Source organism: Carettochelys insculpta, chromosome 2 (assembly GCF_033958435.1).
Source record: "Carettochelys insculpta isolate YL-2023 chromosome 2, ASM3395843v1, whole genome shotgun sequence".
Lineage (NCBI taxonomy): Eukaryota > Metazoa > Chordata > Testudines > Carettochelyidae > Carettochelys > Carettochelys insculpta.
The window spans coordinates 28,389,322-28,403,212 of NC_134138.1; the positions used below are offsets into that span (position 1 = coordinate 28,389,322).

General features: G+C 47.8%; 1 protein-coding gene across 4 annotated transcripts in view; it reads right to left on the bottom strand.

Annotated features, from left to right (window-relative positions):
- DEPTOR (DEP domain containing MTOR interacting protein) overlaps nt 1-11,525 on the bottom strand; it is a 119,884-nt gene extending 108,359 nt beyond the window's left edge. The window contains exons 1-2 of one of the 4 annotated variants that reach the window (XR_012644358.1): nt 11,070-11,439; nt 10,197-10,288 (exon numbers count right to left, since the gene is read on the bottom strand). Coding sequence is in view for 3 of the 4 variants with exons in the window: in XM_074986730.1 (XP_074842831.1) it covers nt 10,197-10,282 (86 nt within the window). In the remaining variant the exon portion in view is untranslated. Of the gene's footprint in view, nt 1-10,196; nt 10,376-11,069 lie in introns of all 4 variants that reach the window. The other 3 variants (XM_074986730.1, XM_074986729.1, XM_074986731.1) reach the window with 3 other exon arrangements.
- Nucleotides 11,526-13,891: the final 2,366 nt, after the last annotated feature.

Below are 13,891 nucleotides of genomic sequence, written 5' to 3' on the forward strand. Positions count from 1 at the left end.
CGCATGAGTGCAATATTGGTACAGAAGGTTCTAGCTTGCTCAGGAAGGACAGGCCAGAAAAAGGGAGGTGGGGTTTCTCTATACATTAAAATGCATATACATGGTCTGAGGTTAAGATAGAAATAGGAAACAGACTTGCTGAAAGTCTCTGGGCAAGGATAAAAGAGATAAAAAAACCCTGAGATATCATCATAGGGATCTACTACAGAGCACCTAACCAGGAAGAAGACGTGAATGAGGTTTTCTTTAAACAACTAACAAAATCACTCATAGCACAGGACTTGGTGGTGATGGGTGACTTCAACTAGTCAGACATTTGATGGGAAAATAACACAACAGGGCACAGATTATCCAACAAGTTCTTGGAATGTACTGGAGACATTTTTTTATTCTAGGAGGTGGAGAAGGTTACAAGGGGAGAGACTCCTCTAGATTTGATTTTGACAAATAGGAAGGAACAAGTTGAGAATTTGAAAGTGGAAGGCACCTTGGGCAAAAGTCTTCATGAAATCACAGGAGTTCACAATTCTAAGAGATGGTAGGAGGAAAAACAGCAAAATAAGAATAATGGATTTCAAGAAGGCAAACTTTAGCAAACTCAGGCAGTTGGTAGGCAGGATACTATGGGAAACAAATCTAAGAAGAAAAATAACTGCAGACAGCTGGCAGCAGTTCTTCAAGAAGACATTATTAAGAGCATAAGAAAAATCTATTGTGCTGCATAGTGAAGATAGGAAGTAAGGCAAGAGACTACCCTGGCTTAACCAGGAGCTTTTAAATGATCTAAAAATAAAAAAAGAATTCTACATATATGGAAACTAGGTCAAATTACAATGGGCAAAAGATGAATATAAACAAATAACACAAGTATGTAGGGGCAAAATTAGGAAGGTGAAAATGAGCTCAATCTAGCTAGAAACATACTAGGTAACAAGAAAACATTCCACAAATACATTAGAAGCAAGAAGAGGACAAAGGATAGGGAAGGACTGTTTCTCGATGAAGAGGGGAAAAAATAATAGAAAATATGGAAATGGCAGAGATACTTAATGATGCTTTTTATTTTGGTTCTCACCAAGAAGGTTGTTGGTGAGGGGCCTAACATAATGCATGCCCTAAATCAGGGAAAGAACAAGTTAAATATTATTTAGACAAGCTAGGTGCCTTTAAGTCACCAGGGCGTGATGAAATGCATCCAAGAATACTCAAGCAGCTGATTGAGGAGACATGTGACCCATTAGCTATTATCTTTGAAAAGTCATGCGAGACAGAAGAGAGCCCAGAAGACTGGAAAAGGGAAAATATAGTGCCCATCTATAAAAAGGCAATAAGGGCAACCCAAGGAATCACAGACCAGTCAGCTTATCTTCTGTGTAAGGAAAGATAATGGAGCAAATAATTAAGAAATCCATTTGCAAACATCTGGAAGATAAGAAGGTTAGGGTGACTGTATCTCCCTGTCCCAAAGATGGGACAGGGAGATATGAGGGAGACATGGCTTGGAAGCGGCTCCTCCAAGCCCCAGGGAACCGGGAAAAATTCAGCAGCCACCTGCCCTCCCTGAGCCCCTGGCCGCAGCAGCTCCTAGTGCTCCCAAGAGCCCCAAGGAAGCAGGAGCGATGGGGCAGCCACAGTGCTTCCTGCCCCGCTTTCCCAAGCCCTGAGGAATCTGCAGGGATGGGGTAGCTGCAGTGTTTCCCCCACTTCCTTGAACCCCGAGGAAGCTTCAGGGACAGGGCAGCCGCAGCCTTTTCTCCCTACCCCCGCCCGCAAGCCTCAGCGGCAGGTATGGGGCAGCTGTGGCTATCGGCAGAAAATACAAGACAATTAATTCCTTTTCTAAAATAAGTAAGGATGCCTCTTTGTCCCAAATATGGGACCTTCATGCCAAAAATGGGATGGATGGTCACCCTAAATTAGGTGGTAAGTAATGGTCAGCATGGATTTGCCAAGGAAAAAAATCTTGTCAAACCCATCTGATAGCTTTTTGACAGAGTAACAAGCCTTGTGGATAGGGAGAAAGTGGTAAATGTACTATACCTAGACTTTACTGAAGCTTTTTATACAGTCTCTTATGACCTTCTCATTAACAAACTAGGGAAATACAACCTAGATTGAACTTCTATTAAGTGGGTGCATAACTGGTTGGATAAATGCTCCCTGAGAGGAGTTTTCAATGGTTCACAGTTATCCTGTAAACGCATAACAAGTGGTGTTTCACAGGGACCAGTTCTGTGACCATTTCTGTTCAATATCTTCATCAGTTATTTAGATATTGACATAGAGAGTACACTTATGAAGTTTGTGGGTGAGGGGAAGTTGCAAGTGATTTGGAGGACTGGGTCAGAATTCAAAACGATATGAACAAACTGGAGAAATGGTCTGAGGAAAATAGGATGAAATTCAATACAGACAAATGCAAAGTTCTCCACTTAGGAAGAAACAAACAGTTTCACACATATGAAATGGGAAATGACTGCTGAGGAGGAAGTACTGAAGAAAGGAATCTGGGGGTCACAGTAATGCTGTTGCAAAAAAAAAAAAATCTGGGATGCACTAGCTGGAGTGTTGTAAGTAAGACACACAAAGTAATTCTTCCACTCTATTCTGTACTGATTAGGCTTTAATTGGAGTATTATGTCCAGTTCTGGGCACCACAATTCAGGAAAGATGAGGACAAACTGGAGAAGGTCCAGAGAAGAGCAACAAAAATTATTAAAGGTAAAGAAGACATGCCCTCTGAGAGACGATTGAAAGGACTGGGTTTGTTTATTATGGAAAAGAGAACACTGAGAGGGGACTTATAAGCTGTGTCTACACGTGCACGCTACTTCAAAGTAGCGGCACTAACTTCGAAATAGCACCCGTCGCGGCTACACGCGTCAGGCGCTATTTCGAAGTTAACTTCGACGTTAGGCGGCGAGACGTCGAAGTCGCTAACCTCATGAGGGGATCGGAATAGCGCCCTACTTCAACGTTCAACGTCGAAGTAGGGACCGTGTAGACGATCCGCGTCCCGCAACGTCGAAATTGTGGGGTCCTCCATGGCAGCCATCAGCTGGGGGATTGAGAGACGCTGTCTCTCCAGCCCGTGTGGGGCTCTATGGTCACCGTGTGCAGCAGCCCTTAGCCCAGGGCTTCTGGCTGCTGCTGCTGCAGCGGGGGATTCATGCTGCATGCACAGGGTCTGCAACTCGTTGTCGGCTCTGTGGATCTTGTGCTGTTTAGTGCAAGTGTGTCTGAGAGGGGCCCTTTAAGGGAGCAGCTGGCTGTTGAGTCCGCCCTGTGACCCTGTCTGCAGCTGTGCCTGGCACCCTTATTTCGATGTGTGCTACTGTGGCGTGTAGATGTTCCCTCGCAGCGCCTATTTTGATGTGGTGCTGCGCAACGTCGATGTTGAACATCGACGTTGCCAGCCCTGGAGGACGTGTAGACGTTATTCATCGAAATAGACTATTTCGATGTCGCCACATCGAAATAGGCTACTTCGATGTAGGCTTCATGTGTAGACGTAGCCATAAGGTTACATCTACATGAGAGGGTTTTGTGGACAAAACCTGCAGAGTGTCAACACAAGAAATGGGTTTTGTCAACAGTCTGTTGACAAAACTTGGCACTTCCACTGACAGCGTTTTACTTCTCTGATGTGAGGAAGAATGCCTTTGTCAACAGTTTCTGTTGATAAAAAAGCTGTGTAGATGCTCCTGGAAGCCCTCTGTCAACAGACAGGGCTCCCGGTTCACTGGGCAGCCCTTTTGCTGAGCGTCCGGTTGGGCTGTTCTGTCAAGAGAGCGGCTGGACAGTCTGGCCACTCTCTGTCAACAGAGCAGATTGTTCTTTAGATCCACTTTTGTGCCTGGACATGATCTGTTGACAGAAGTTTTGCAGGAAGATCTCTTCCAACAGTAACTTCTGTTGACAGATCACTGTTCTTTCCTATAGACAACCTCCCAAACTTATGAGGATTCTCGCTAGCAACCACAGGCTATACCACAACAATACCAATCCTGGAACTTTTCCTTGCAACAAGCCCAGTTGCCAACTTTGTCCACACATCTATCCTGGAGATATCATCATCGGACCTAACCACGTTAATTACAGAATCACAGGCACATTCTCCTGTTCCTCAACTAACATCATATATGGCATCATGTGCCAACAATGGACACACCATTTATATAGGACAGACTACAAACACTCTTCAACAAAGAATGAATGGACATAGAACAGACATCATAAAACTCCAAATACACAAGCCTGTTAGCCAGCACTTTAATGGAGTGGGCCATTCTCTTACAGATCTGAAAGTTTGTGTTCTACTGAAAAGGGACTTTAACAACTGTTTACAAAGGGAATGCTCAGAACTAACATTCATATTCAAATTCAACATACTAACATGTGGTTTGAACAGCGACAGCAATTACCTGACCCATTATAAGGACCCTTTTACATACTTTGATGTTTTCTCTAACTCTTAACTTCCCCACCTCACACCCCCGCTGCCGTCCCTCTGATCTTCCGATTTGCCAACCTTGATAACAATTTTTCTGATTTGTCAACCTTGATAACAATGTTTGGACCTCTGTGCTTTATATATTGAGTCTGTTCTGGTATGGCTATGATCTGAAGAAGTGGGTCTGTCCCACGAAAGCTCATCACCTAATAAATGATTTTGTTAGTCTTTAAACTGCTACAGGACTGCTTTTTTGTTTATGTAGCCTAACAGTTTTCCAGTTTTCAATTTTTACAAGAGTGAAAAATTATTCTCCTTCACCTCTGACGATAGGACAAGAAGCAAAGGATTTAAACTGCAGCAAGGGAAGGTTAGGTTGGAATTAGGAAACCCTCCTAACTCTCCGGATGGTTAAGCATTGTAAGAAATTGCTTAGGAGGCTGTGGAATCTCCATGACTGGAGATTTTTAAGAGACAATTAGACAAACACCTGTCAGGAATAGTCTAGATCAGGGGTCAACAACCCTTCCAAGTCGGAGAGCCAAAATTTGACCTTTTGACCTCTATGTATGGTCAAAGTGCCAATGCTACTTTTTAAGCCTGGTGGAGGCCTGTGCTCCAGGCCCACGCCATGGGTACCAGCCCCAGCCCTGTGCTGCAGCAGGGCAGGGACACCATGGCAGGGTGAGGAATCCACAGAACTGACTCTGTAGCAGGAACCTTGTGCTCCAGGCTGGTGCTCCTAGAAGTTTTTTATTAGAGCTATTATAGCTAATAAAGGTACGTGACATGACCCACCATCACCTTACCATTCCTCAAAGAATTTTTAATGAAGTTATTACAAAAATGTGAGTTAAGTCACACCCACTGATTTGATTTACAAATAATACAAGAGTTTAATTATAGACACCTAATTTTCATAGGGATTTTTTGGCATAACCCTACACCCCTATTGTGTTTTCATTTTATGTTACTACTCTTGTAGTATGCAGTCACCTTAAAGTGTGTAGCTCTTTCTCATCCACACTTTTTCCACATACTGTATACACATAATCAGCACTCACTAAATCATTCCCTTTAAGGTCTTACATAACATTTGCGAACATTAATAAGAACTGACTACAGTATGTTACTTCGGAATGTGTGTGTATACACTCATCCCTCGCTCTATGAGCACAATTGGTTCCCAACTTTGTGCTCATAGGCAAAAACTCACAAGAGGGACACTAAATTCTCATTAGAATACACGTAAAAGTCTCTGATTGGTTCCTAGAGCTCACAAAGGAGTGGCAGCATGTGGCGCTGCTTTTGGAAGGTAATTGAACCTTGGGTTTGGGGCAGGGAGGGAGTTTAAAGGCTGGGGGCAGTTTAGGGCCATGAGTGGGAGGGAGGGTTAAAACCTGGTAGCTGGTTGGGTCCGTGGGGTGGGTGGGGGGTTCAGGCTGCTGAAGGTTGGGTGTGTGGTCCAGCGGGGGGAGGCAGTATCAGGCTGTGGCAGGTTAGGTCTACCGGGCTGGTGGGGAGGGGACGCGGGGTCAGGCTGCCATGGGGCCAGTCTGCAGGGCTGGTGGGGTGCAGGGTGCTAAGACTGCTGGGTTGGGGCTGTGGGGCTGGCACAGGGGTCAGACTGCTGCAGGGCCAGCAACTGGGGAGGGGGACAGGCTGTCGCAGGGCAGGCAGAGGGCAGGGATCAGACTGCCTTGGGGCCAGCAGTGGATGGGGTCAGGCTGCTGCAGGTAGGCACTGTGGGGCCAGCAGGGGATCAGGCTGCCGCAGGGCCAGCAGGGGGCGGCAAGGGTCAGGTTGCTGCCTGCCTGTGGAGATGGTGGGGTCAGGCTGCCAAGAGTAGGGGCTGCAGGGCCAGTAGGGGAGAGGGGATCAGACTAGGGCAGGTTGGAGCTAGGGGGAGGGGATTAGCCTCGTATTAGTGGGGAGAGTTCACTCATAGAGTGAACTAAGGTAAGTAAATATGTCCCTCGTTTAAGCGAGTACTCGTAAGTGAAGTACTTGTTTAATGAGGGATGAGTGTAGTAGTTTTCTAGTATGTTTGTCTGTCATAGGAACCTCTATACCTTTATTGTAGTATCTTCCTCTTTGAGACTGCAAACCAAGCAAGTTATTTATTTAGCATTGATATTTATATACTTCTCTTTGATGAGAACAGGAAACCACAAATATATCATTGCTCAAAACTCGCCTGCCAGCCAGTTTGTTACATATGTGAAACTCCTATTTTCTGAAACAAATAGCTAATAAACCTGTTCTCTTGCCAAGAAGATCTAGACAGTGGAAAAGGCAGGCACAAATATATTTATAGGTGTAGGGGGGTACAATTCAGAGATAAACCTTGGCCCCAATCCTGCAATCAGATTCAAAGGGGTGAATCAGTCCATCCATCCCCATTGATTTATAGGGGCACAGACTGCTTTTATTTTCTCTGGATAACATCATGTAAAAATAAGTACCATATTATTCCTATGGCAGGAAGTCTTGCCCTACACACTGGAGAGAGTGGAGATAAACCTGTCCTGATTACAGAATGAGCACCACCTGACAAGAATCAGATGATTCCAGTAGAAAAGGAGCAGGAAACTGCAGCTATCTATTGATGATGCAGTTAGCAAAAGCATTCCTGCAGGTTCCTAAGTCATCGGGGTGGGACCACTCAGGCATATGCAGGACGTCAGGAAAGCTCCTGGAGGAAAGACTCTGGTATCTGTTAGGTTTGCCAACTCTAACTCTTCTGGGAGATTTGTAACCTTCACCCACCCACACAACACAACCTTATGCCTTTTTATTAAAGTATCCTCTCAAAAACTCTAAGACTGCTTTCTGTAGGCACCAGGAGATTGATGCCAATCCCCAGGGACTACAGGCCAATCGTGGATGGCTTGCAACCCTCATACCTGGGGCTTGGATGCCAGAGGCAGAAACCTGAGGCTTTGACACAACAGAGGCCTAGCAGGAAAGGTCCCAGGCAGAAGATGTAGGAGTAGTATGGTGAACTGGAGCATGCTGCCTCAGGCTCCTTCAGAAAGGCCTGTGTTGCTTCCCCATACAGACACTAAAGGCAGGAAAAGGCTGGGAGTGACATGACAAGACTGGTGGACTGTGTATTGGATTGGAACTCTTATTTTGGAGCAGTATTTATGTGAATAAACTTGGATCCTGAGAAAAGATGGTGAATGGACAAGAAAAGTCTATGCAGTGTGTATTTAAGAAGCCCTTTGAGAGGAAATTATTGGCAGCGCACCCCAGAAACATCTTTGGCCAGGAATGGCAGGGAGGCACCTGATCCTGCTACAACTACAATGAGGAAGAATGAATATTTATAGTCTCCATCCTCTTCTGCAGCAGTGCTGCGGTGAGTATTCTTGAAGAGTCAGATTTTTAAACATATTTAGGTGCCTAAAGATGCAGACAAGCACATTGTGGCATTCTGAAGCGCCCCCTAGCTGCCTAACTTATATCTGCCTATGTAAGGACTTAAGCACCTTGACCCTAATAGCTGAAGCTAAGACTCCAAGCTAAGAAATGTATACATATCAGTTTGGAATAAGAACTCAAGCAACAGACCAGATTTTCACCTGATGCAAGTCAGCAGTGCTTCACAGACGTTGGAGTTACACCAATTTAAACCAGCTGAGGATCGGGCCAGCATAACTTAATACCCAAGTACTATGAAAATGTCTTCTGAAATCGCACGTTAAAACCGAAGAGCTCCTAAACATTCTGCTTTAGTACTGATGATTTCTCAGTTTAACTGCCAATGGCACATACCAATTAAAATATAAACCCATCTTAATACAGGTTATGCCACCCTGATCTGACACACTCAGGACCTGACTGGTCCCAAACCAGGGAATCTACCAGACCAGTTGAGATCAATGCTGGCCCCTTTGGCTGCAGAACTCTGCTCCAGCAGCAGCACGGAGTCAGGCATTGACTGCGCAGGAACTGGAGGGGTGCTTGAGAGAAGTAGGACAGTGGCAGAGCCCTCGGCTATGGGCCAGGAGCTCAGCCCTGCAGCTCATCAGACACCCCGTCCTCTTCCCTGGAGCATCTCCCTATCCCTGCTCCCTCCCACCCTCAGCTTGAGAGCCACAAATGAGCTATTTATGGACCTCTGGAAACTCTGGGAGAGCAGGGGAGGACATGCTGGGTGTTAAGCCTGGCTTTTCTCCATGAAAATGCTTCAGCCTGGGAGCAACTTTGGGGCTGCTAGACCACAGATGTTGCTGGACAATGGAAGTCCAGATTATAGAGGTCAAACTTGTAGTAACTTTGTTAGTCTGAATCAGAGGTGAGCAGCGCAGGGATTGCAGGAGGGGCACCAGACAATTGCCCCACCATGCCCATGCCCCTCCCCTGCTACCCCTGCTCCTCCCATGCTCCACCCTCTCCCTGCCCCCACTCCACCTGTCCCCCTCCCCTGGAGCAGCACAACCTAGAAGTAGCTCTGCGGGGCGGCGCAAAACTGCCCCCATACTCAGTGGAAGTAGCATGACGCTCCTGGTAAAGTTGGGGTATGGGACATTGACTGCAAGTGCACTCCTCACGTGTCGCATATGGCCTGAATATTTAACTTCTATTAAAATGAAATAAAGAAGCGTTAGTTCTTCATGGCTCCTATTCAAGCAACATCTTCAAACTTGTGAATGAAAACATCTTAAATCTACACTTTCGAATTTTCATCAACTAATTTTAAAAAACTGAACAAACACTTCTATTACCTCTTTCTGATTATACCGCTAACATACAGTATTCTGTATTTCCTTAGTCACAAGTAACAGTGAAAATTTGGAAACTTTAAAATTTTCTTCTTTACTTTTCAGAGTAATGCGCAGGAAGTTGATCAACCAATTAAACACAAAACAAACATTTATAATAAAAAGGACAACGTTAGACCCAAAGTCTTTCTGCTTTATTCCATGACACTAAAAAACCTGGCTTTTAATCGTGACGTATTCTATCCATCTAACTTCATCATTTCTATAGCCCCAATCATCACACGAAGTGTTAGAATAGTAATCGATAAAATATCTGATTTTAATTATTAATCCTCTTCTGCTGTTGCCTTTTAAATCCCTCTTTGCTGACTTGTTCTCTTTCCCAGAGTCCTTGAGTAGGAGTTATAAGACCTAAATGGAATGGAACAGAAATCTGCCCTGGCACTGAAGCAATCTCAGGGTACTGCAGGGGGTGTTAATTCATTGCCCAGTGCCTGCAATAATATTCATATATACAGCCCAGTTCCTAGCTGTAGCAGCAGCGCTGACCAGCTGTGACAAGCTGAAAGTGGGAGTTTTTAAGATTAGAAGTGCATTTAAAACCCCTCCATTTGCAGGAGGAATGTGTAACAACTAATCCCAAATGAGAGATTCCGCACATCTGAAAGATGTGCATACACTGATAATTTGGTTTGAGAGATAGTGAAGCACACACACTCCCAAAGGCTGCGGTTCATCACTTACATCTGCGTTACGCACCTGACAGCAGTGGCATTCCACTGGTGTAAATCAGAAGTGAGACCAGAATCACACCCTATAGGGTTACACCTGTGCAATTGAGAGTAAAATGTGAGCCGCTGGTGTACATGGAGTTAATCCAGATATGTCTCACTGTGAAGTCAAAAACCGTCCCTTTAACAGCAATTTCCTTACACACAGGAGCGAAGGAGTTTCCCCTTTTTGGGTCTCTAGGAACTTGTTTGTGTGGGGTGGAGGAAGAAGCCATCCCCTACCGTAACTGCTCCCCAGTGAGCAAGACCTCAGCCATGTGCTCCAGTTCAGCAGCTTTCTGCTGCATGCTGTTCATGTCCTCCTCCATCGCGGCCTGCCGGGGGACACAACACAACGCAACAGGATGAGCGTGTCTGCAGCTCTCAGTATGGCAGGACTGGGCTGGTTTATTCTCAGCAGGCTGGGTTAAGTGACACCATACATACATATCACCAACCCAAACCTTGTACAGATCCCGCCTTCCCGCGCAATGCCTATAATTAAACATATCCTTGGTCTGCCTTGCTCAGATCTTAAAGGGACCCACTCAGTTCCATTCCAGAGCCGGGCTGGGACACCTGGGGTATTGAAGTCCCATCGATCAGACTCTTTGATTACGTTGCCTGCTGCAGAGCCACAGGGTTGAAGTTTATTTGACACTACTTGCTTGCTTGGCAGCTATCGGGCTTCCCAAAACACGGAGCTGTGCTTCCCAGTCCCTGCTGCATGCCTATTGACAGCTCCAAGGAAACACGCTTGCTGGTCCCTCTGCTAAAAATTGCCCTCCCCAGCTGCCTATTCCCAGGGACAATACAAAAAACTGCCCTCCCCAGCTACCTATTCCTGGGGACAGTGCAAAAAACTGTTCCCCCCACCCCAGCTGCCTATTCCTGGGGGCAGTGCAAAAAACTGCTCCCTCCCCCAGCTGCCTATTCCCGGGGACAGTGCAAAAAACTGCCCCCTCCCCCAGCTGCCTGTTCCCGGGAACAGTGCAAAAAACTTCCTTCCCCAGCTGTTTATTCTCGGGGACAGTGCAAAAAACTGCCCTCCCCAGCTGCCTATTCCCGGGGACATGCTAGTTCCGAATAGCAAGTCCGCGCCTGCCTCTCGCCTACCTTAATCGTTCCGGTCACCTTTCCCTTCTGGAGCTAAAGGTCCCACCAATCCCTTGTTGCTATTGTGTCACGGCCAGGGAGAGAGGCATGCTTGCAGCAGCAGGTCCAGCAAAGGCAGCAGCGTCGCCCTCTGTCTAGCACACTGCTCGCTACTGCTTCCTCCACCCTGGAACACCGACTGTCACAGCCGCAGAAGTCGCAGCAAGCCCGGGGGCGCGGGGAGAGGGCCCTGTGTTTATCACCAGCGACCTTTGAGCTGCCGAAGAGAGGTGCTCTGGAGACTCGAGATACAGCTCAGGCGGCCTCCCTTCCTCCCCGCCCTCTTGCAGGGAAGACTCCAGCTGCTCCTGGCCTGGCTGTCCACCGAGGTTTTCCTCCGGCATTTCTTGCTCCACAGCAATTAAAACCAAGTGCGTGGGAGGGGGGCGCGGAACCGACTGGCCCTTTAGAGCTGAATCCCCCCCTCCCCCGCTCTAATTTTCCCTGAGCTCCGTTTAATCAATGCAGAGCTCCTCGTGGGGTCCTCCTCCCGTCCCCCTCCCAGGCGTTTCCTGTCCTTGCTCTGCATAGGGGCCTTTCCCGCCGAAGGAAGAGGGGGCGCGAGAAAGGAGCCGCCCAGCCCAGTGTGCAGACCTGCGCTAGGCTGAGCTGCAGCACCCGGCAGAAAACTCGGCGGCATCTCAGGTTGCACCGAGTGTATCTTGGCAGCCGGCTGTGCTTGGATTTCGACAAAGAGGAATCCCAGGCCAGCTGCGGAGCACGCCAGCCTGTGATGCAAACTGCCCCGTACCTCCAGCACTTTGCGTTCCTAGTCACCTGTCAGACCCCCGACACGTCCCACGTGGGAGCCGCGTTTCAAGTGCTAGACAAAGGGGTGAAAGTAACTTAAATTTCTTACAGGTACTTTTGTATTACCGCCTCCCTGGGGTCTCAAGGCAGGAGGGTGGGGTGTGGGCCATACCTGGAAGTAATTTCAGTGAGGGGTGGCGTGTAGAGGGCTCAGGGTGAGGGGTTGGGGTATGGAAGGCTCAGGAAAAGAGCTGGGGAGGTGGGGGTGCAGGCGTCAGGGTTGAGGGTGTGAGGAGGGGCTCAGGGCACAGGCTTGGGTGTGTGAGGAGGGGCCTCAGAGCAGGGGGTGGGGATGTGGGGTGAAGGAAGCAGAGCAGGGGCTGGGAATATGGGGGGCAGGAGCGAGGACTGGGGGTGTGAGAAGGGGCTCAGGCAGAGGGTTGGGGTGTGTGTGTGGAGGGGTACGGGGATCAGGGCAGGGGGCTGGGAGCATGAGGGGGTTCAGGGCAGGAGGATGGGGGGAACAAGCGGGGCAAGGGTGTCCTTTAAGGAGGGCAGGGAGCCCGAAGCCCCACCCACAGTTCCTAACAAAACTGCTTGTTGCTTGCTGGTCCCCTCCCCTCATTGTTTGGGAGCAAGAAGAAAGCTCTCAGCATGGGTCACTCTCTCCTCTCCCCCCTCCCCATACTGGCTGGAGAGGAGAGGGGTGCGGGGAGGGGGTGCTTTGTGCTATCCTCTGGCTGCCTGACAGTTGCAAAAGGGGAACAACAAGCAACACCAATATAAATGGCAGGGGCTTCAGGCCCCCTGGCTCTCCCTAATGGTGCCCTGTGTGGGCTGGGACAGTCCTGGACCACTGCAGGGCATGCCCCCATCCAGCTTCTTTCACCTGTCTTCTGCCTAGTGTGGCAGTCCGCAGGAGAGCCCCAGGAGCCCCACTGAAAGCATGTCCCGCCTTCTCCTGAATCGGAACACCCCAGCCGGCTCTTCCCAAAGCAGCACATCAGAGAGCACTGGTTTACTTTCATCTCTGGCTACAGTGCCTCTTGCAGAATCTGCCTTGGCCACACTGACACAGTCGTGTCCTGCCTCAGGCCAGGTCTACACCAGACTTTAAGGTCGACTGTAGATATGCAGTTCCAGCTCAGGCAGTTGCATAGCTGGAACTGACTTATCTACCTGACTGTCCTGACTGAGGGATGTCGACAGGCGAAACTACCCTGTCAACCTTCCTTATTCCTTGAGAGATTGAGGACTACAGGCGGGCGACTGTTGACCCCTGAGAGTTCGATTTCGGGCATCCCCACTAGGCACATGAACTCTAACGCTGGAAGATCGATCCGGACGTGGTTGATCTTCTGGGTAGTGAAGACATACCCTCAGAGAGAGCCAACATGGGTTTGGGAACTGTCCCAGCCGCTGCCAAGACAGCGAATGTGGCAAGCAACCGCGAGATGAGGGTGCTACGTGAGTAGCGAGAGCCGACCAAAAACGCCGAGCTCTGTCAGACCTAGACTCTAACAATGGCTATAGGTCTGTGGTGTAACAACCCCTCATGGGTTTCCCTCTTTTAATAAAAACAATTTGCTTTAAAAATGAAACACAGTGATGCCTGATTGAATTAAAAAGACCCAAGGGCAATTTAGCACAGTGGTCAGATTAAAAGAAACACAGGTGTCTGCAATAGCTAATAAAGTTCCTTAGAGGGCATCCCCTAGTGTTAGGTCCCTGCAGTTCCCTGTATGGCCCAGAGAAAATGGAAGCTGAGAGTAGTTAGTTGTTGCAGGAACAGAATGGAAGTTTATTATAAGTGCTCCCTAAATGACGATGTTACACTATTATAAACACAGTTACAGTTAATACAGTTAATCACATCTACTTACATAAAGGATGAATCCTGTTGCCATTCTCATGCCTTCTGACAGATTGCCCAAAGAAGTATTAAAGAGTACACACTAGTGTGCCCCCGTGTGGGAGGCACTGCTTTATATGACAAACAGGGTGTTGATTAAACTGAACAATCCCTGCTGTCA